The sequence below is a fragment of the Gymnoscopelus microlampas genome (assembly GCF_963454915.1).
Source record: "Gymnoscopelus microlampas genome assembly, chromosome: 15".
Classification (NCBI taxonomy): Eukaryota; Metazoa; Chordata; class Actinopteri; order Myctophiformes; family Myctophidae; genus Gymnoscopelus; species Gymnoscopelus microlampas.
In genome coordinates, this window is record NC_139952.1 from 30,507,835 (window position 1) to 30,532,042 (window position 24,208).

The 24,208-nt window shown below is 42.0% G+C and overlaps 1 protein-coding gene across 2 annotated transcripts; it reads left to right on the forward strand.

Annotated features, from left to right (window-relative positions):
* The first annotated feature begins 863 nt into the window (after positions 1–863).
* tent4a (terminal nucleotidyltransferase 4A) lies at positions 864–24,208 on the forward strand. 2 transcript variants are annotated; one of them, XM_084081278.1, is made up of 13 exons: positions 864–2,466; positions 5,406–5,529; positions 6,682–6,728; positions 7,165–7,285; positions 8,195–8,302; positions 11,924–12,052; positions 12,724–12,937; positions 15,841–15,967; positions 16,186–16,289; positions 16,578–16,744; positions 16,982–17,134; positions 18,455–18,649; positions 20,542–24,208. In XM_084081278.1, the coding sequence occupies exons 1-13, from the start codon at positions 1,421–1,423 to the stop codon at positions 20,722–20,724; spliced, it is 2,718 nt and encodes a 905-aa protein (XP_083937404.1). In that variant the 5' UTR covers positions 864–1,420; the 3' UTR covers positions 20,725–24,208. The 2 variants fall into 2 exon arrangements, with proteins under 2 accessions (XP_083937404.1, XP_083937405.1); XM_084081279.1 differs by having other exon boundaries at positions 18,455–18,508.

The following is a 24,208-nucleotide window of genomic DNA, read 5'->3' on the forward strand; positions in this document are numbered from 1 at the left end:
CACGGTTGCTCTGGGGAGGGTTTTCCTCGACGCCGTCACATGCTGCACGCGAGATAGTGGTGGGGGGTGGAGCAGTGGATATTATGCAAGGGGTTCTCTCTGTCTGTCTGTCCTTCTTTCTACTTTATCACAGAAGGTGCTGTTGGCTGGGCTAGTATAGTGCAGCTCCAGCCTGCCACCGGTTCCATCACAGCACTAATGGGCTGGAAGATGGCAGTTACCAGGGTTGATTGCATACACTGTCTGGAATGATCAACGCCTCCTGCTGTGTGTTACAAAACTGACACTCACGTGACTGCCTGAATCATATAAGTGCAGCGTACAATATGGAATAAACTAAAAAGACAGGACCCAGTACACTAGTGGTTCTCAACGTGGGGTCCGGGGACCCCCAGAGGTCCATTAGGGGGTTCCAGGGGGTCCCCAGCTAAATGAGTGATAGTTAACCTTCACCATTATTATTACATGTGCTGTACCAGTAAATAAGAGACAATAATAAAGAAAGGCTATTTTGATCAGCATCACTGTTATCTCTATAAGTACAGTACATAGATAGACTGTACAGGATTCAAATGACAGACCATATTTGACGATGTCCAACAATAGAAATAAAAATACATTCTTAGATTTGGGTCCAAGAGATGAAAATGTTATCAAATTGGGGGTCCTTGACGATAAAGGGGTTGAGACATGGTTTCACTATCATTGCTGCACATCTGCTATGCTGTTGAATGCATGCAGAGGGGCAATCTGGGAACCCATTTGCAAAAAAGAAAAGAGAAGAGACAAAACACTAGACCCCCCCCCCCCTGCAGCGTGGGACTGAGGTGCCTAATTTCTGTTTAATACTACCACTTGCCATTTTCATGTTTTTGGTATTAAAAAAAGAAAACAAATAAAATAAAATAAATTATGTTTGCCATGGGCTGCACGAATCTAATTTAACACGTTTTTTCACCTCGTGTTTATAGGGTTGTCCAAATAAATATTTGTAAAATGAAGTCCAAATATTGATATTGTGCAGTGAATGAATTGGCCAGCTGAGAGAGCTAGAGGGACTGTGGGCTGAGGAGAGGAGTGGGCGGTGGACGGGGGTGTGTTCACACGACCATCGTTTTAAAAATCCCACTCTCTCTACACATGCGCATCGATTTGAAGAGAATACGCCATATTGAATTCCCGTAGGGAAATCTGCTAGCATTTTTTCAGCTAGCAGCAGCAGCAGCGGCGTCAAGGGCCACTTTATCAATGTGGTCCGGGTCGGTTTAATGTTTTAACACTTTTTTTGTGTCGTAACGCGGGGTTGACTAGCAGCAGGGGTCGTATCCCCCGGTCCTTTGAAGTCGCGCGGGGTTTTGTAACGTTGTAACCGGGTCGGTGGTTTAGTTACCAAGACGAGGAGGGGAAAAAAAGAAGTTGAATGGATCCGAGGGTCGCTTGGATTCAGCCCGAACAGAAAGGACCTGCGAACGCCTTGTGGATGCACGTCTGGGAGACGTCTCAGGGAGGACGGGCACATCAGCACCACCGCAATAATCAATGTCTCAGTTATCCCGCACCGTTGGACGTTTTTAAACATGTCGCGGCGTCAGGCGACAGCAGCAGCGGCAACCGGAACGTTGCGTGTGTGAACGGCAGCAGCGGCAGCAGCCATCACAGCATCATGAACGGCAACGTTAACCACGGCACCGCCGCGATCATGCTGCCCACCGCCGCCGCCAGCGGCCCCGGGAACTCTCTGACCCCACCGAACAGCACGGGCACGGCGGCCGTGCCCGTGCTGTTCGGCGGCGTCAGAGAGGCACCGCCGGCCGCCGATCATCCCACCGCCGGCGAGGGGGATCAAGGAGGCAGAATGCCCCCGAAGAGCGGTTCCACCTCCTCCTCCTCCTCCTCTTCATCCCAGGAATCCACCGGAACGGACAGTCCATCCCCGAGCTGCTTCTCGTTATTATTAGAAAGGACTATTGGCGGCGGTGGACAGCATGCATTCACGGGGAATAATATGAATCAGAACGGAGGGGGAGGAGGTGCCAACAATGTCTTTAACTTCAATGACAGCATCATGCACAATAATGTCAACCATTATCTCCAGCAGCAGCAGCAGCAGCAAGAGGGGCATCACCTTCTTCACCATCATCATCACCACCCGCCGTTCACTTACACACCACAGCAGCAGCAGCAGATCTGTGGGATTAAGCGTCACCAGGTTCACCCTCCTAGTCCCACGTCCGGACCCGTCATAAACCATCACAACCACGGCCACCACCACCATCACAACCACCACCACCACCACCTGCATCACCTACATCACCCGGGCCGGAGGAAAAGTGGCGACAACAAGGCGAGCACGTATGGCATGAACTACCTGCTCAACGCGAACTGCACTACTAATGACAACTACAACGACCAGACCACCCGATGGACCCCCTGGAAGACCAGGACCTACAACCCCGGTGTCCTCGGGTGAGAAGATCAGTCTGGAAATGTTCAGTGTTGATTTATTTTTATTTTATTGTATTTTATTTAGTAGATACATTGGCAGTGGTGTTAAAGTAACTAAGTACATTTACTCAAGTACTGTACTCAAAAAAGAAGGTATTTTTACTTAGTATTTCCAATTGTCAGTACTTTTACATCTACTCCACTACATCTCCTAGGCAAATATTGTACTTTTTACTCCACTACAATTATTTGAACACTTTAATTACTTTAGATTTCGATTATTATTACAAAATATACATAACCACTTCAGGCCATTTGAAAATCTACATCTACAAGATCTACATTGAGATCTGCTATTTTCAAATGATTTTTTATACATCTGAAAACTTGTGAAATAGGACATTCTGCATAATGAGTACTCTGTACTATTGGTACATTTTGATACCAATACTTTTGTACTTTTACTCAAGTAAGTTTACTCAAGAATACTTTTACTTATAACAGAGTATTTCCTACATTGCAGTATCGATACTTTTACTTAAGTATAACATGTGAGTACTTTTTGAAATCAGAATGTTGAGAAGAAGCTTTATAAGAGCAAGTGTGTGGCAAGACAGAAAGATCATTAAGTGGGGAAAGTGTCGACCTGAGTGGCATCGATACGTTTTGCATTTAGAAATACCCTATTTTTTATGTCCTCAAAGTTATTTATGTCAGAAACTATTCATTTCTGTCCAGCGAGTTGAGTACAAGCAGCACACGAGTGAAGCTTAATTTGCTGTCGCCTGCTGAAAAATAGTTGATCTACAAGCTAACAAGGCAGCTTGTAGATCTATTTTGTTTGGCAAGCGACTGGCTACTCTAGTAGCTAACCCCAAATACCCTGTTTGAGCTTAGCAACTGGCTTGGTAAGCTAATACAGCTAACTGATTTCTCCATTCAGCCGGTACTGTCTGTGCTTTAGGTTAGGAGGCTAACATGAGCACAAAGCTAATGTCCCCCTTCAGATATACTATAATGTTCAGAACTAGTAGGACAGTGCATTGTGGCCCCTCACATTCAGAACCAGTGCAGAACAGTTTGATTGGGGCCCTCTCCCTCACACCAGACTCATATCTAGGGACATTTGAGAACATGTTGGAGGCCCTTGCTGTAAAGTGAAAAGTTAAACATGCTTTATTTTTTTATTACACCAGAAGTGTAGTTTAATGACAAGATAATTGACCAGAACTTGTAAGTTGAAAACATATTTGCAACAACATTTGATTTTATTATTTTTTTGTCCCATTTGTCTGATTTAGGGGACATTTTTGCCCGGCCCTTTGCCATTGTTTAATGATGAGGCTGATGAGTTTGTCAGAGGGTTGGGGTCATGAAACGGTTAACTTGTGGGAACAGAACAGTTCATACAGTTCTTGGTATAATATTGAGAGAGACAATCATGTGAGTCATTCAGTACAGCTGAAATGATCGACCAGGTTGTCAGACTTGTAAGGTTACATTTGAGAATATAGGCATAACTCATTTTATGTTATGCTTAATTGACCTTAGCTCCAAAGCTGAATCTTATGAACAACAAATATCACTTGCTCTAAAAAGAGCATTGATTTCAAACATGATGCAGTTCCACCCAAAAAGCTCTATATTGTCATGGTTCTGTAAATAATGTGAAATGTGTCCCAGGCCATGTTTTATGGTTCATTTACTACATGTAGCTCATAACTGTCATAAACAGGAGTGTGGGGCACACTCTTCCATCTGTGAATGTTACTACCAAAGTAACTTGGCCTTTGATAATTGCATAGTATGCATACAAGTGATTTTTAGCTGATTGGTTAGTGGTTAGTTTGCCTTACTGTATACCTTTTTTAATTTAACCAATGTATACGGTTATTCATTGGAGCTGTCATACTCTGTCTACTCTTTAACATGTTAATAGCTCTAGTTATCAAGTTTTGACAAAGACACTCACAAAAAGGAGAGAGAGGAAGTTCCAATGTGTTGCATGAACTTGTGATGTTTGTAATGGAGGTTTACACCCACCTGGGATTTCTTTCAGTGAAAGAATTTGGTGCTTGTCAGGAAAGCAGTGAATCTTTGTGAAACTGAAGGGATTTTGCTTAACCTCCTTCCCAGATCTTCATAATAGTTCAAACTGGCTTATTATGCCATCTCATACAAAAGGGTGTATTTCATCTCAACTAGGCCAATGCTTGTTAAGTAGTAAGTTAAGTAGTTTTCTATTCCTATTTCTAGCCTGTGAATGTAATGTGGAGCTATCTAATCTTTTGCCACATGAGGGTGCCCTTGCAACCGGGTTGCTTTGAAAAACCCTACAATATTCAATTATGATGCACTTTGTATTAGGAAAATAATAACTGAATAGTTGTGTGTGGTACATTGGCCTCATTGTAATGACTGCATGTCGTCCAGGGCAATTAGGAATTAATGAATTAATTAATTTATGAATTGGTAATTGATGGTGGCAGGCAGTCTCCCTGCTCATGGGACACATTCCCAGATAAATGAATGGCCAGGGGGCTGAACAGAGATCCACTGTTCTTAGGCATCTGACTGGTCATAAATGTTTACATCATCCCATGCCCCTCTGCTGCCACACACGCAAAGACATGCCAACGATGAAAAATAAGTGGCGCTCAGGACCACTGTTGTTGCTCAGGACGATTGGATTAGAATCCCTATTTTCTTTTTCTGCTCAAACCGTAGTTTGAATTCTGTATAAAGGTTGATCTCCTCACAAGAATAGAAACATGAGGAAAACCAAGGAAAGTAAGGACGAACCCATTTTTCAAGGGCAATTTTAGGGTTAGCTTTAGAATTGGGTTGAGGCCTGGATAAGGGTTACGTTTAGACTTTGGAGAGGGGTAAGCTTAGGAGCTAGGAAATTAATCTACTCTGTTTGTGTGTGGTAATAACCTTAATTCCTTCTCTGTGCTCAGACTCCATGAAGAGGTGATGGACTTCTACAAGTTCATGTCTCCGAGGCCAGAGGAAGCAGCTATGAGGAAGGAGGTGGTCAACAGGATAGAGAATGTGATCAAGGAGCTGTGGCCTACTGCAACTGTAAGACACACACACACACAAGATTGTAGATCTTTAGATTTTCGCGAAATAAATGTGGGGGAAGGGGGGGGGGGGTGTATTCCACATCACAGCATAAACGTGGAGGAAAACAAAGTTCTGGCAGTGTCCCAAAATGTGGCTGAACCGTGACTGGTGCTACAATAATGGCCAACATACAAATAATGGGGAGGTTATTGTCTGTGTTGGCACAGATTGAACCTACTACCTTCACCAGAAAAATTACTGCAGCAATTGGATCGGTTTCATGTGTTAACTCCCGGGGAATCAAGTACTGTCTGCTAACTTACAATAAGTGCATGTAGTTTTGTGAAAATGGCATGTAGATATTATCTGTTCCCGTAACCCTTTAAAACCGGGAAAGCATCTGTCATTTTAGATTTTTGCGTTGGCTATTCAAAAATAGCAGATCATCAGACATCTGGTATTTTTGTGCATTTTTTTTAAAAATATCTTGAAAGTGTGAGAACTACTGATTTGGAAGGCATTTGTAGAATCGGCCTCAGATCTTAATGGGTTAAGAGGATTGCCAACCCATGGTTCCTTCTATCAAGTCAAGAGACTTAAAAAATGGTTTTATTGAGGCCTTGCTCCGGCGTAGGGTCCATAGGCAGAGGGTTGTCACACAGTGTGACAGCTGGACTCAATTCAACTCAAACTGACTCGTCTGACTAGGTGGATAATCACGGTTTTACCAATTGTGCAGTGTGGAAGCACCTATACATATCTTAAGGAGGTTGTGTGATGGGGTTCAAGAGGAATACACAGACATTTTGGGAGATATAGCTTTTTATACACTTACTTAGACTAGATGTTCAATATAATTTTCACTTCTGTGTGTTGTTCACTGGCCCAGTTTCCATGTTAGCATAACATGTTGGCCTAGCATAAAGATTTGAAGCCTATCTGAATCAGTTGCCAACCTTCATCAAAGTGAAGAAATAACCATAAAGCAACCCCAAAGCTGTCTTATTCACACAATACACTAGCAGGAAAATAATTGTAAAAACAAGAGATGTTCTCAGAGAAGTTAGACAGTTGAATTAATTACATTTTGAATTGAGCCATGAACTCTGTTTTGCCTTGATTTAGACTTTGTAAAATTGTCATTTCTTTTATCTTTGCTTATTTTAGGTCAAGATTTTTGGCAGCTTCAGCACTGGTCTCTATCTTCCAACAAGGTAAGGCCTGTAGTGTGTGATAGAACGGGCTTTAGTATGAGGGTACATTCTGCAATTACTGGAAGGTATTTTGATGTAGGGCTTGGCGATCTGACTTAAAACCACAATTACGATTAATGAACGATAAAAAAAAGAAGTGAAACAAGGTGATCTACAAGCTCACAACGTGTGAGCTTGTAGATCTGCTTGTTTCACTTTTATTTTATGCCACCATTGTACAATGGTGAAAAATCTATGCAAATATTTTTGTCGATTAGTTTATATAAGAAATACAAAATATATTTATGTTATAAAAAAGAAAACGGCTTCTCGATTAATCAATTGACCTATATGAGCAAGATTTAAGTAGTTTATTGGTTCTAAATATTGTTTTAAAATATTTTTTGGTTCATTGCCCAGCCCTGTTTTTAATGTCCCAACTTTGCTTTGCCCTCAGTGACATAGACCTGGTGGTGTTTGGGAAGTGGGAACGCCCCCCACTGCAAGACCTGGAGCAAGCCCTGCGGAAACACAACGTGGCAGAACCTTTCTCCATCAAAGTGTTAGACAAAGCTACAGTAAGTAGTGGCCAGTGATTGTCATTAGGGTTGGGCTCCGGAACCGCAGGAACCGGATCCAGCATTTTAGGAATCGGAGTCGGTTCCATCATTTGGAAACGGTTTTCTCACTCTCTCAGAGACTGGTATGTGGACTTCACGTCTGCTGTACAATTATAATGCCAGTGGTTCTCAAACATTTTTTAATTCCAACGACCATTACAGACCTGGAACCCCCTATAGGAATCGTTAAGGACCGTTAAGAGGGAATCGATAAGGAACCGGAATCGTTAAAATCCTAAAGGATCACAAACCTAATTGTCATCCATACCAAGAGCTAATATCCATGGTTCAAAATAAGAATCGGAATCAACTTTATTGTCACATCACTGGTTTATAGGGGTAAAGAGTTTTTTTCATTTTGTTGTTTTCCAGAAAGGGAGAGAACAAAGCAGGGAGAAAGAAAATCAAACATTAAATAAGCATGTCAAAGAGAACACAAAACAAAATCAAGATATCTACATAGTATGCTGGTGTTATACACAAAGCATAACACCAACAAATACAGTATGTACATGAGTATAAGCGTAAGGTGCAGACGTGGTAACACTTTCATGTTACCATGGGGTACAAGTTAAAATAAAGCACCAGCTCTTTGTACACTTCAATTGAACCCTATCATCCCTGTTCTGGGGCTTACATTCGGTGAAACTAGCAGATCTGCAAGTTCACAATGCATCATATTGTGACACGTTGTGAGCTTGTAGATCGGCTATTTTACAATGTTCAGCGAAGACTGAAGATATTTAGTGTAGAGTGAAAACATTAGTAGGCCTAGTAGAGCCTGTGGGAATCCGGTCAACTACGTATAGGATCTAAGTGGGTTTAACAAAAGGTGGGGAAGTACTAATTCACATTTCTTTTTTCCAGGTGCCAATCATTAAGCTGACAGACCAGGAGACGGAGGTCAAGGTGGACATCAGTTTCAACGTGGAGACTGGAGTGAAGGCTGCAGACTTCATCAAAGACTACGTTAAGGTAGCGTTGTCAGAAGATAAAAAAGCGATGTAAAAGCATCAACCTGTGTGACTGAGGCATCACCAAATTATAATTTTTTTATGTGAAATATTCATATGGCCTTTTAACTAATTGTGAACATTAATTTAGAAATAATAAATAACAAACTGGTGTTTAATGTTCAGTATTCTCCAATAGGAGAATTCATTTTCTTTCTTTCTTCCCTCACCTATTAAACGTCAATTACTCTTACCTGTTTCAGCCAATCAAGCTACTAACATCTGGGCACAATCTGGCTCTACCAACACCAGCAGTTAGCTAGCTCATTTAACAAGTTTAGTAAATAACATTTAGTACATTTATATTTATCAGTGCATTTAGCACAGATTTACATTTGGCAAAGATCTTAAGTGTCGGCTATGAATAAAAGAAAAGTGCATACTGAAAGCCACCAGAAACGGTGGAAGGAAAAGTACATGTTTGTGGAACTTGAGCTAGAGAAGCCAATGTGCCTGCTTTAGCAGAGGTCTGTTATTTGACCATTGAGCGACATTTTCATGCACTTTAAATTTGGGACTCAAGAGAAATTATAACCTTTTTCTCTGTCAATTTGAGTCCTAAGGGCTCAATTTCCCTAGAATGAGGGTCCCTTCCAGTAGAAGTGGTCAACATGTAAGCATCAGTTGATCTTTGATAGGCACAACTCTGAACATTTTTGGAGTGAATATATTGCAGTGTGGAATGGATCAACACAGGAATTCAGCTTCTCTCACATGAATGCTAAAAACAAACACTTGTTCCTTGCAGGCAAACATGAATTTTCCTATCAGTTTTTTTTTCTCTGCTCTTTCCCACTCCAAACGGTGCAACTTCTCCTGTTAAGAAGTGTGTTGTTGCACAGACTTATTACCTGTATTGTTGTTACTATTATTGGTTACTGTTGTCAAGTGCTGTTGTCAACGCAATGCCATTGTTTATGGTTCATTGAAAAAATATACATGCACTGAATTATTTTTTTAAATTTACCTAAAGTAGTAAAACTGTAATTAATGCATTAATCTTGTTTGATCACAGGTTGATGCCAATTTAAGGAAAAGTATTTATGGCCCCCAGTAACTTACCTTCTTCAAATCAGGCCCACTTAATAAGATATCAATAAAAATATATATTGTAGGCCTGGTGTAGTAGAGGATGCATGTCAGCTTCTTTTCACTTACAACATCCTGAATTCTAAATGTAGACGGTATTGTAGCAAGCACTTTATAAAGGGCAACCGTCAACTTTGATATGCGAAGCTCCTTCGGGACTCGCAGAAGCTAATAACCACATACATGTTGTCTCTAGTATAAGCCACTCTGTCAGAGTTTTTTTTTTTTGTTATCCAACATTTTCCAGTGCAAACCAAGAGCTGGTCCCAGTCCATCATAAATTACAGTATACATGTATGCATGTCGTGACTCGTTGCTCAATTTGACCGCATAGACCTAAGCTGTAGAAGGAAACACACAATCTTGAGAAAAATCGTGTCGTGCCCCATTTACCTGCACTAGCACTGTTAACACATGCCAACAGGAGACAAAAGCCACTTTCTTAAAAACAGAAAAAGTTGCAAATCTGTCCATGCATGTTAAAAGAGGGCATAATTAGCGATGTATTATGACAGGCTTCCAAGATTTGTCAACCTTCCCCCTTTAAAGGATTTGGAAAATTCCTACTTCAAAAGGACAAGCCATTGCTGTGTTCAAAGCCAATAGACCTTTGTTTCATTTCCTAAATCAGCCTGGAATAGACTCCAATGACTTTGCTCAGAGCATTATGGTTGGGCTGCTAATGACCTTCTTATGACAAACTGTCAACAATGTACTCCATTGAGGTGATTTTAAAATGTTCCATGACTCTTGTCAACTATCCTGTAAATCACTTAAACCCTATATACTTAATTGACCGGGGTCCCACAGGGGTCTGTACTTGGTCCCCTCTTTTTCCCTCGACACCAAAACTCTTTGCTGAAAATAGCTGATCTGTTTGTGAGCTATTAGCTAGGCTTCATGTTGTTAAAGTCATTTACCAAATCGAGCCATAACTGGCAAAGCGATCTCTGAACGGAACAGCAGTAGCACCGGTTGAAGATCATTATACCATTATCCTCACTCAGTTTTGAAGAACTATTTTACAATTTGAAACACTCACAGATTAAACTATGGAGAAACCAACTGAATCAACCTTTGTAAAGCAGGAAAATGGAGCTTGTAAAAGCAACCATCCTTACCCAGAATTCGGACCCGGGTCTCCTGCATGAGTCTGAGACCATTATCTCAAAGAGCCCACATGTCTGGTGGAGGTATTATGCTTCAGGCAGTCAACCAGTAGGTGACATGTCCTACCTGACACCAGGGTCTACATTTGTCAATGGAAGAGCAAGGGGACCTTCAACCACTGCAGATGTACTAGTTATATTGTATTAACATCTACCGTACGGATAGGATTTCTTCTTTAAAATAAGTCCTGGATTGCAGCTACAGTATAAGCTTCTATTTTGGACTGTTGATATGTAGAGAGCTGACTGTGTGCTCATTTTACTCTGTAGGTAAGCAACTTTTCTACAAATACAACACAGACCCAGAGTGGAATTTCCCTTTTAAAGGCAGACCCACCTCTGCCCTAGTCACAGCTGTAGTGACTAATGCAATGGTCGAATTCCAGTGCATTAATGTTCCAGGCAGCTGTCAAGAATACAGGCTTTGCCTTTTTGTCTGGTGCATATTTGCATGAGTTTTCCCCTGAAATGCATGCCACAGCTTGACGCACTACTATCTGAGCGGCCGTGGGATCAGGTCGATGATAGTTGATGTTGTTGCATCTGAAGGGATCCTGCACAGTCTTGCCAATAAAGGTCGCTTCCCCTGCAGTCACAAGAAGCTGTATTGCAGCTATTCCAGCTTTCACTTGTAGGACACTTAACTGACAGGGCACGTCATCTGTGACATACAGTACGTGTACCTGGGGGTAATTCTACATTATTGCTCCTGATATAAATAATTGTGTAAATACAGTTACTAACATTTCATCGCTGTCGGGCAGAAACCTTGCATCTCCACATTTCATCTTTTTATGATTTTCCATAAACAAATGCCCTATTTTATACTACTTCATATGACGGTGTCATGCAAAAGTTGGCTTTTGCTAAGACGCCAGGTTGAAAGTGGTTAAATGTGTCTGTTTTATAAATATTTAACCAATGAAAAGTATTAAATGAGCCTGTGACTAATTAATAAGGGGGAGAATGATCTGTGTTCCAATGGATCCATTGTAGTTAACGGGTTTGAACATAAAAGGTTTCCACCCGACACCGACAACGTTTTTTTCTCTCCACCCTGTTTTGGAAGCAAGATCACATGTGACTGTGGAGCTGAGATCGTTCTGCATATCCTTGTGATCGTTAGGATTGCTTGATCTCACCACTAGTCACGTGGACCCATATGGATTCCTATACATGTCATTAAAAATCCCCAGAGCTCTTCAGTGACCCTCAACAAGTTACATAAATAGGACCAGTAATTGTACTTAACTGACCTCCTTTCCCTTAGATTTCCACACTATCCTCACCCCATCTCTCTTTGCGTCTCTTCCTTTGCACCACAGAAGTATCCAGTGCTGCCTTATCTCATCTTTGTTCTGAAGCAGTTTCTGCTGCAGAGGGACCTGAATGAAGTCTTCACCGGTGGCATCAGCTCCTACAGTCTCATCCTCATGGTCATCAGCTTCCTACAGGTACCAGACAGACAGGCACGCACGCACGCACACACGCACGCACACACGCACACACAAATGTGCTTCATGGAAGAACAGGAACACTGCAATAGTTGTGCAATATATCAGTGCATTCTTCAATAAGAATTACATATTTTAACTGGAATTCCGATTCTGGGGGCAAACATTGAAATTTGGGTAAGGTTCCAGCACGATCTGACCACCACTCACTCATTATAAAAGCAAAGTTATTATTTTTTTTAAATATAAAACTTTAGTTAAAAACTAATTCATGGACGTACATCCATGGCCTACTGGCAGCATGCACAAGTCATTTGCCGTTGGATCGGTCCAGCGGGTTGCAAGATTAGTGACAGGCATACAGACAAGACCCTCTTATAGGAAAAATCACACCCTGTGTGAAGGAAGCGGTGCCTTTGATGAGCCCCGTGCTCAAACATACATACGCACTTCTGGTGGGGAGTTTGTGTTGTCATCAATATTTGTTTATAGCCCAGCCAATAAGAATACAGAGGGGAATACATACGGACGGACACACGGACAAAGTCAGATATAGAGCGGTTGGCACCGCTAAAAACCTGAATGCAATGCTAGTCCACAGTCCTGCACAGTTATCAATACTCTGTGACGTGCGCTATAAGCTGACCTCCCCATCCATCCCTTCCTACTAGCGGCACCCTCGCATCGATGCCAGGAGCGACCAGGCCAACCTGGGGGTCTTGCTCATAGAGTTCTTTGAGCTCTACGGACGCCATTTTAACTACTTGAAGACGGGCATCCGCATCAAGAACGGAGGAGCCTACGTTTCCAAGGAGGAGATGATGAAAGCCATGAACAACGGCTACCGGCCGTCCATGCTCTGCATAGAGGACCCACTGTTACCAGGTGTGTGTGTGTGTGTGTGTGTGTGTGTGTGTGTGTGTGTGTGTGTAGTGTACAGTACATGCTGTTTAGTGCCAAAGTGTGTTTTGCGGTATGTGTCTGTATGGTGTAGTGATGTTTTTCACGACTCCATCGTATGATGGTATATAAATTGGGCATTATTCATGGCAGTTGGTCATATTTATCATCAGTATCATATAAATACATTATAATGTTGGTGGAATTCACCGTTCATCATTCCTGGGTTTTGTTTGCAAGAAATTCAGAATGTTTTCTCATCCTCTTGAAGATGGGTATGTGATGGTAAATGTAAACTCATACTCTCAATTAGAGTTACTAGACCATACCCGGTCGACGCATGCGTGGGGGGATATGCGCACATGATCTGGCAACCCGGGAGGCAGTTCGTCCCATAGCTGGGCAGCCCCGTAACCATGGCGACAGTGTTTGACACAAAAACGCTAATAAGAAGCTGAGATTTGATGAAATCGAAAAACGGGCTTCACAGTTAAGTTCAGATGGTAATGGTCAATGGCTGTGTGCAAAATCAGAGCAATTGGTCCAGCCAGTGGGGAGAACCGGGTAGCTTCACCACCACCACCACCACTACAAACGCACAGAGGTTACTAGAATTATAGTAGGATTATAGTAGGATAGTAGGATAAGCAGTTGGAACCTATTGAAACTTTATGTACGAAGTCATACTCTTCTTGGCCCAATTTGTCGCTCCCTCTAATGGTCAATTTGAGAATCCCTTACGTAAAATGAAATTTCAAACACCAACACAAATCGGAAGATGGATGGATGGGGGAATTTTTGTTTTTAGGGACCAGTCGAAATGTACAGAAGGGGGTCCCTGGAGGAAAATAGGGGAGGGTCATGCCTTTCTAATTTTAGTACAAGGGAGGGTCAGCTAATTTTACTTTGAATCCAAGGGAGGGTCATGCAATTTTGAATTAATAAAATAGTCCGTTTTTATATACATTTTTAGTACAGCAGAACAGTGGTCAATGACCCCTCTCTATTTCAAATGATACAAAGGATTCAAATCCAGTATCACCTTGGTCCATTTAGAATCAATGACAGTCGTTAACAAGCCATCAACACACAGCAAGTGTGAACGACCCAGTCAAATCTATTCGGCGTCTTAACGATGGTGGTTGTTGCTCATAGAATTACATACACCAGGTTACAATGACTAATTTATAACTGGATATTCATAATCATTTGAAGTAATTCTGTGCATGTGATTAATTTGGATCTATATGGACAGTTGTGCATAGATGCCAGCCTAGCTCCACAAGTAAAACCAGAATCATCGGGCCATAATTGATAGCCTAATTGTTAAGACTTAGACAGGGGCCATTTTCGAATTGCACAAGTACAAGCAAGCACATGCGATTGATATGGGCACATTTCCTACTAATGATGACTCAACCAGGTAAACTGGTACAGTTTCCCTTGAAATTCTAACTCCCATTTCTGTGGAAGTATTTAAGGGAGGTTTTAGTACATCAAGGTAAATACAGGCTTTTATTTGATGTATGATGACGCATCAATGTTGTCAGTTACATGGAAGTCGGAGTACATCAAGGTAAATACAGGCTTTTATTTGATGTATGATGACGCATCAATGTTGTCAGTTACTTTGAAGTCGGATGTCTGACTCGGAGACATCGAGTCTGACTCGGAGACACTCGGCTGACTTGGGCAGGCGGCCTGCCCAACTAAAATCTAGCCTCCCCTAGAAAATAAAGTAAAAGACTGAAAAACAGGCAGTGAAAATTAAAAAATCCAAAGAGAATAGTGGCTGTCGGACCTCAAGCGGACAGGCAGTCTGAGAGCAGCTTGAGCCATTAAAGTACAACATGAAGAGACCACTGCTGAATAATTGATTGATTGATTATACTTGCATATTGTTTTTATTAACGTTTTTCAGTTTTGTAGTCAGTGTAGTGTTAACTTGTTCCCCCCTGAGTAGGTAGAGAAAAAAATCTCGCCTACCCTAAATGTAATTTCTGGGAACGCCACTGGTCACCGTAGTTAATAATTATGGGATTCAATGGGTTTCCCACATGCAAGTTTAGAACACTGTCCATTCTGCTACCACTACAGACACTACACTGTGCATTTAGCAAGACTGACTACATTAATGTTCTAATCAATGTGGAAAGCAAAACATCGGACATATTATCAGTTTTAAATGTCATGTTGTATTTGATGGGGACGGTTAGGGGTGTCAAGATAACACTAATTTCACGATACATACATGATGTTGGGCATATGATGTCGATATGATACATTATTAATGTTCTTTTCTCATGTATCATCAACATTGACCATCATCTTTAGTTTAGAATAACAATTATAAAGCACTTTAAAGAACAATTACAAAGTGCTTTGTACACACAAATAAATACATTTGTGCAAGCTTAAGGGAGAAGTGAAGTTCTCACTAAATATAAACCCATTGTTTCAGAGGACAGATAGACAGTAATATAATATAGTATGACATCTTGACAATACCTATCGTCACATTTTAATACCACGATAGGCTATATCGTGGGACAATATATTGTGACACTCCTATAGGCGGGGAGGGTTTATCTTTTTTTTTAATCACTTTGGGAGGGTCATTGATTTTTTTTTTGTCAAAGGGAGGGTCATGGCATTTTAGATCAGGGCACATACATTTTCTCCAGGGGTACCCTTCTTTAAAAATCGACCTGTCCCTTACTGAAATGTTCATGTTTTCATTTAGACAGCAGAGTTTCATATTTCGAGCATGTAACATAACCTCTCGACGGAAGAACGAGATGAAATGAAGACGACAACAGTAGCTAAAGCCTGCTAACTCTATGAATGCTCAGGATGGTGATATGCCGTTTTGTGTGTGTGTTGTCCAGGTAACGACGTAGGCAGGAGTTCATATGGGGCTATGCATGTCAAGCATGTGTTTGACTACGCCTACACCGTCTTGGGTCATGCTGTGTCACCGCTGGCACGCTCCTACCCCAACAACGACTCTGAGAGGTTAGACACACAAACTCCACGTGCAATTTTTACTTCATTCATACATCCGATAACGGATTCTGACCTTGTACAAAATATTTGCATCACAATATATTGATATTATCACATTTGGTCAAAAAATGTTGTGATATTTGGTTTTGTCCGTATCGCCCAGCCCTACTTTGATTTAATTTATTGACCAAAAAACTATAATACAATACTTGACTTTACACCCACAGCACCTTAGGGAGAATAATCCGATTGACCCAGGAAGTAATTGACTACCGGGAATGGATCATCAGGAAATGGGGAGGCAAGCACCTGGCACGCATGGAAAGCAGAGGTGAGATTCCTAAAAATCTACTCGTCAACCACCTCCCACCACTGTAGATGTGCTAGTATTAACATACTCTGCCATACAGATTGGTCAAATTAACATTTTATTGTTAATAATTGATTGCAGCTTTAAAACTTTGCTACCTTTAAAGAACAAAAGCGAGTACATTCAGGGATAATTAACTGTAATCCAACTGTAGTTGTTTGGTTTATTATGGCCTTTATGATTTATCTGGCCTGCAGTGTGTAGCGATGTGCGACTGTTTGTTCAGTGTCCTTACTGGTTGCCTTCCAGTTTCGCTCGCCAAAGATCCCGAGTTGGAGCAGCAGGAGCCGGTCGGGGTGGACGAGCAGCAGAGAGACTCGGGGTCCCCTCACAGCGCTGACTCGCCCATGTCCATCTCCAGTCCGCAGCAGCATTCCTCAGCCTCCTCCGTGTCCTCGCTCTCCGGATCAGACAACGTAATGAAACACGCAGACAGAGAAAACGTTAAACAGTTTGAGTGCAGATGTGTCGTTCCATCGTTGTGATGATTAATGTAGGAAAATAGTAGATCAACTCTCACAGCACTTGTTGTGAGATTTCTATATTGGCCATTCTCGGGCATGTGAAAGTATGAATTAGGCTTAAGAGTGCTTGTAGAGATGAAGCTGTCATTACTAATCCTTTCTTTCTCGGCTTTCTTTTTGATGTCTCAGGACTCTGATTCCACACCTCCGTGCCCTGTCGCACCACCTCCCCTGCCTCAGTACCGACCGTACCAACATCTGAGCCTGGCATTACCTCCAGGCCTCACCATGAACAAGCCTGGCATGGGCGGCCCCCAATTCATCATTACCCCAGGTTCACAGGTACTGTAGGCACTGTAGCACCGAAACTTATGGACAAGGCCTGGCCACAACATATATATTATATTGGGCCTATGTTATAATAATTATACTATATGAAATGATATAATATATTAATTATAGCTGTTGTCTATAGCTAAGCTTATTATGATAGACTTTCAAATTGATTTCTTCCAATTTGTATGTTAAAGAAAATGTCTGTGCTTGCTCCATTTAGCATCTGTGAAGGTATTTTCCTGACAAGCCTGAGTACATTTTTGACAGTGATTTCAGTTTGAAATGACGACACAATGAATCTGTTTCAGCAAAGGCTGTTTATGATATTGAGTTACATTTGATAACGTCTGCGTTTGGAGAAATGTTTTTGTATTCTAATATCATCATAAACGACAGTCCCATACCTGACAAAATTGCTGGGGTGGTTTTGTTTAGTTTTGGAACACAGTTCTTATATGACGTGATCTAAGATTCCCCTATGGGAAATACTCTACAAGTTCACAACACGACGCGTTATGACCTTGTTTGTCTGATCTGACAAATGTTGGCTTAATATGACATGCTCAGAAAAGGGACGCTAGAGCGAGGGTTCAAGTAGTTAACTCATATACTGCCTAGAACGACTAAAACGACTTCTGTCCATAAGCCATGCCTGCCAAGAACGACTAAAACGACTTTTTAAAAAATTAAAAAAATTAAAAATATATATTTTTTTTTTTTAGATTTTTTTTAGATTTTTTTTTTTTTTTTTTTACCCAAAGACCAAGGAGATATGATTTTTCGAAGATATAGACTCCCATCCACTTCCTTGTTAACTTAAAACTTAAAAATTCTGTATCTCGGCTCCTGAGTACTTTTTTTTTTCAATGAAAAATATGGCAGTGTTCAAACACGGCCAGAATAATTCTGGCAGTGAATGAGTTAAGAAGCTAGCTGGTGCATGTATGGCACCAACTACTAGGGCTACAACTGTCGATTATTTTCTTAGTGATTTATTGTATGGACCACTAATCGAGAAACAGTTTTTTTTTGTATCAGTCTGTACTTTGGATTGGGATCAATGTTGCCACATTTTGCCAGAGGAATAAGTAAGCAGGTCTATAAAAACGATGCTCATATCCCCAACGGGTATGGACTAGTATTTTATAATTGACTAAATTGCTTGTAGATCAGCTATTTTTGCAATTCATTTTAGAATTTCTTTATTTTATTTTTTATTAAAATCAATAATTATTTATAACCGATTTAAATCGATTAGGTCTAACTGTTGTACCCCTACTAACTTCCGTCCTGTTGTCTTTGTGTCTCCTTCCGTCCTGCCGTCAGGCTCACATGTCGCTGCCTGCTGGTCTGGCGCTGCACTCCCTGCCTGGCAGACAGGTGTGTATAGACACCGCCGGACTCCCCTCCTCCTTCTTCCACATGCACCCCCAAGCTCATGCACATGCCCCCGCCCCCTCCTCCAGCCCCCAGCCTCCTCCTCCTCCTCCGCACAGCCCCCACTCCAGCCACACACACCAGGTAGGCGCCGGATGGCCACGTAAAACTCACACACAACAACACACTGTTCTGTTTTTATTTTCATTTGGCCTTTATATTACAAAGGTGAAGTCCCATTCGGATACAAGGTGTCTTTTACGAGGGAGCTCTGTTTAGGGCAGCAGCCGTACAAGATGTTGCAACTTACACACAGGGTTCCCACGGCCATGAAATTTGTGGACATATTTTTGAAATTAGAAGATTTCCAGTCCTGGAAAAGGTTTGGAATTTATCAAGTGTTTTGGAAAAATATTTGGCTATGCATTGTTTTGGGCTATTGATTTTGTTAATCAAAAACATGTTCCAAAACATGTCTAAAAAGATTTGTACCAAATGGGCTGCGTGATTGCACCCTAATGTAAGCTTGTAGATCAGTTTTCTTTTTGTCATGCGACGCCCTCACTAAAGTATGAATCAACTGTACTGACCGAAACCACCTAAAATCGTTCTGTAAATTACTGAAATGATTTGAGGTGGTCTCGGTCAATTTTGTTTCCGTGTGCGAGTGAGCGTGAACGAGTGAATGTCTGTTTACGTTGTTCGCGTCGATGCCATAATGAGTCTTGTACTCTGGTGCGCTATGCCCTAGGATAGGTGGTTTAGCAAAAATGTGGCATGATATTTAGAATGGAATGCTCTCAGTCTATAGCATGTTTAGACGCAAAGGCAGAGGCCTGCCAATCTATAGAGGTAAGAAGGAGACACTAGAGCAACTCAGATGAGTTAGTTTTGCTGCACTGCCTGTCTTTGGGCATTACACACTGGAGTAAGAGGCTCAATATTGCGCTGAGTGATTGCTATATAGGCCTGGAAATCAGGTGAAATATTTTGGAAAAGGTTTGGAAATGAATTGGTAAAAATGTGTGGGAACCCTGTACAAAACATAAAACATTTATATAAAACAGAACCGTTCAAAATAAGTTAAGAGTGCAAACAAAGTTATAGGCAAGAGAATTAATAGCACACTTTAGGAATTCAATCAAAAACATTTGATCTGTCTCCAATCACATGCACATGTCTTATCACTTTTGCATCTAAATCTAAATTTTTTGTATTTTATTTTTCATTCTGGAGGCCTTTTGTCCGTTTTTGTCTGAGTCAAAAACATTGTCAGATGCTGTAAAAAAAAATATAGAGGACCCATTTGGACCTGAGACCCATTCTAAAAACAGGGGGATTTTGCTAAAATTGGCCTCCTGGTGGCACTATAACATGATAATGTGAAAAGGGTGGCATTTGTTCCTCGGCCTAGTTGGAATGTATGTGCAAAGTTTCATCGGACGCTGCGTTCATGATTTGAGGCATTTTGTTCAAAACGGGCCACTCCTGGAAACTTTAAATGCCAATCTTAGGCAATCAGGATGGAACATGAAAAACATCCAGGGAGTTTGTGTACACAGTTTCATGTCCATCGGGCCGTAGATTAGCTGTTCACAGACGGACGGACACACACACAGACGGACGGACAGGGTGCAAAACAGTCTCGGCCATGCCTTCGGCCTGTCGGAGACAATAAAACAATGTTATATATACATAGCAACAACTAAAATGACACAGACCTGAGGCCGATTCTAAAAACGCCTTCTAAATGTTGTGGAAGTGCTGATGTGCTCTTTCCTTTTATCACCAAATAAATTCATTCATTCATTCATTCAATCCTTACCAAGTTTTTTGAAAACTTCAAATTCTTATTCAAAAAAATAAATACAAATAAAACCCAACAACTAAAATAATACAGAGGCGTTCCCGGCTTAAAAGGTATAACAATGTATAGGTCTAACCAGTCAAAAATATTGTCTGCACGGTAGTTGTCATCCATACTAAAAGAATGTCTTCCTTGTCGTGTCTCTCCCTCTCCGGTCCTCCTCCTCCAGAACGGAGCCACCAAGTTCAACGTGAAGGCCTTCCACAACCCAGCGCTGGTCAACAACGCCAGCACCGTTCTGGCCAACAACCGCAACGGACACACGTCACATGCCCACACGCACACGCAGTACAACCGCAACACCTGGCGCCGCAGGAAGCGAGACAGCCTGCCCGTCAGCCTCAGCAGATAGAGAACGCTCCCCCCCCTCCTCTCGGTTTGCTCATCCCGGCACCTCTTCATCCTGGGGGAGGACAACGGACGCAGATGAGCCCATTACTGAAAATGGCAGATGTACAAGCTTGTAGATCTGCTATATTTCAAGGTGCGACACTGTCGTACGACGAAGTATATACTATTAACCCAGGCTTATCAGAGACCAGCAGTGAACTCACTCTTTATCTCTCGCAGGCTGCCTCCGTGTGAGAAGCCTTCATCCGTTGCATTTCTCTCCTCTTCCCTCGTCTCCACCTTTCCGTTAACTCATTCTGTCCATCTCTGCATGTGTCTTTGTTTTTTTTTCCCACGCCCTTTTTTTTGCATTTAGTTTACTGGAGCAGGGCAGACCGGCACTCTGCCTGACAGCATGGCGCGCCCAACGGATACCTTCTCGGATTTGAGTTTTGTCTGTTACAGTTTTGTGTCACTTTTGAGTTTACCATCGCTTATTTTTTTGCGTTGTAATTAGTTTTTTCACTGTTCTTATCATTTGGGACTGGTAGTGATTGTTAACTGTAAGGTGGGGAGCAACAAATCCGTGTTTGGTGTCCCGTAGGATCCTATTCTGGTGAACTTGTCTCGACCATGTCTCTACGCTGTTCTCGAACCCGCGCAGCCAAGCTGCCTGTTCTTGACCTTCATAACGTATTTCCATTGTACTCACTTAAGGTCAAACGGTTTTTGATTTGTGCAATAGTGTTAATTCTTTTTCCTTTTTGTAAGTACAGTAAATGTTTATTTAACTTTGTGTGCATATGTAAAAACTTTTTTTTATATGCTTATTTTATTTTTGTAGAGTTATTTTTTGTTAATTTTGCAGAGTTTACAGAACCCTTCTCCAGGCAGCATTTATGGAGAGTGTGTATTGGCTGGCGAAGTGTGTGTGTGTGTGTGTGTGTCTGTGTGTGTATTGAATGTGTAAAGTGAGGTTGAGATGTACCCCATGGACCACCCCCATACCCCTCACGGATGTTGTATTTGGTGTCATAGGAAACAGGACAGTGGCGAGGAGTCACACCTGTCACACCTCTCTTGGTCTTCGGAAAAACACAGTCCAAGGTGAGCCTGGACGGAGGAGCAGTGCTGAAATGAACCGTGGGATATCGGAGCAGATGTATCTTCTTTATCCCACAAGAGAGAGGTCTTGTGCTAGTGTAGAAACTCCAGAGTGAACGGAGAATGGTCGCACCACTACTGCAGTGTGTGCGCCCCTTCTGTCAGACTGTACTATTAACATACCTTGTCAGGGGAGGTGTGGCAGAAAGTCTGCCATCATTGTCTTGGCATTCTGTCCCAAACTGGAGGTGATTTTAACAATGAAAGCAATCCGATCACAGGATTTTTCTTTGTTCTTTTTTTTAAGCATGAGAGCCCAACTTCCTCAAACGTGTCGTATGCCTGTGTGTCTTCATAAGTGTGTTTGTCTCCTTGTATTAAAGTGATGTATGAGGGCTTGGGCTTTTAGATGAAGAGACAGTTTAAAAAAACCTCACCTGAACTTGAAGCGCAAGAGTTAGACCCGCCAGTTGACGCAAGCCCACTGATCCAGGATCAAAGAACTTGTGCCATGTTTTCGGGGGACGTGGTCATGGAAGTCTTGTCCCAGGTCACCACCTGAGCTTCAGCTCTTGCCTGTAGCTGTAAATCAGTGCAGAACAACACTAAGGTGCTTAATGATGAGGGTCTCTCCTTCATAGCAAGAGGACAAGAGGAGGGAGGGAGTCTTCCCCAAACCAAGGACCCTAGAGAAAGGGAATTATATTTTGATTCCGTTGTGGAATCTTGTGGATATTTGATTGCCAGGTACTTCCGCTAGTTGTTTGCAATGCCTTTCTTTGTGTTTACTTGGGGTGTGTGTACGTCGTTTTTGCGGGCGCACAGTTTTAACAACACACGCATACATTACTCACAGATGGGACTGTCGGAGGCTGTGACATGCTGCACATGCCAGTGTTATTACTATGCAAGTGGATTTATTCTAATGAACGTGTCACCTCTATATTTGTGTTTCAGTGCTCCTTTTTTTTTTTGATGACAAACACTGCTTGTTGGGACTTGGAGTAATGTTACCAACTTGTCAGACTAGAGTTTTGGCATTTCTACCATCAGATGGGCGGACCTGCCAGCCGACTCACTGGTGAACTAGCCCAGACCCCTTTCCCGACCATCACAACACCCCATGTATCTGTATGTAAGCCTTGATATGTTTGAAATTCTGGTTTTGTACATCTGTCAGTCCAATGTAAGGATAGGGGATGTTCATGTTTGGGTCTGTGTAGTGTGTGTGTGTGTCTCAGTGAAGCGTGTGAGAAACGGAACTAGAATCACAAACCGCTGCAGTTTTTCTTTAAAAGAATGTTTTATCCATCACCCTGCAGCTTGTGAACCATTGCACCCAGAGAGCGACTTGCACTCTGCAGTGCCCCCATTGGAACTGGGAACACGGGTGTCTGGCTTCTGACTCCTCCACATTTACTGAGACTGTTCTGAACTTTACACTCTGTATTTTTATTTTAGTTTTTATCTTTAAACCACGGTAACTTGATTGGTTGGTCAAACCTCCACCAGGCCCCGTTCTCCATCTTCAGTCTCATAAAAGCAGATTGTGGGGCTGCCTTTCCCAAGACTAATTTGGCCCTTAGGTGGAGACTGGAGATATCTCCCATTTAATGGATTGATAAAAGTCGCATACAATGCACAATGAGTGCTTAAACACTGTGCAAAGACGTTAATTGCCTGCAAAAAAAACTGCTTTTCCACATTTTAGATCATGTATTTCTCACGCACACAGAAGATATTGGGAGAACATAAGTCCCATGAAATGTGATCAGTGTCAGCTTGTTTGGAATCCTAAAGCTGCCATCCCCCCAAGCTCTGTCTGGAAAAAATAAATGAGCCAGCACAGATGAAAAGAAAAAAACAAAAACAACCATTAGTGGAGGTTTGTCGACCAGGTTCGAGTTGCCTGCCATTCGGCAGAGCTGAGACTGACATGCGGTAAACTAATAAGTCTGTACATTTCAGTGGTCCTGTGTAGCTTGCTGTCCTTTGTTCACTTTTTTCCTCTGATCGTAGGGTGATTGGACAAGTGAAAGCAAAATACCTGGTCACCTTCTGACACATTGCTTTGACCTATCCACATTAGTGTAAGTGAGTGAAAGGGAAGCACAGTTAAGAGAGTGACAGTGAACCGCTGAGATTCTGGCGTACGTATGTATGCAATGTAACGCACCCCCATTGCAATACAATGAGGGATTTTAAACTGGTGGCTGCCATTTAGTGAAAGGTGGCAGCCCCCTCTGTGTCCTGGCCAATTCATCTGGGCAGTAGCCCTCAAAATGGCTGCTTAGCTAGCGGTGGCCGGAGGGACTCCACTGCCCAGCTTTTGTTTTGAACATTTTTATGTACCGGTATATTTTTTTCTATTTTATTTTTTAATAAACATTTTAAAACTGCCA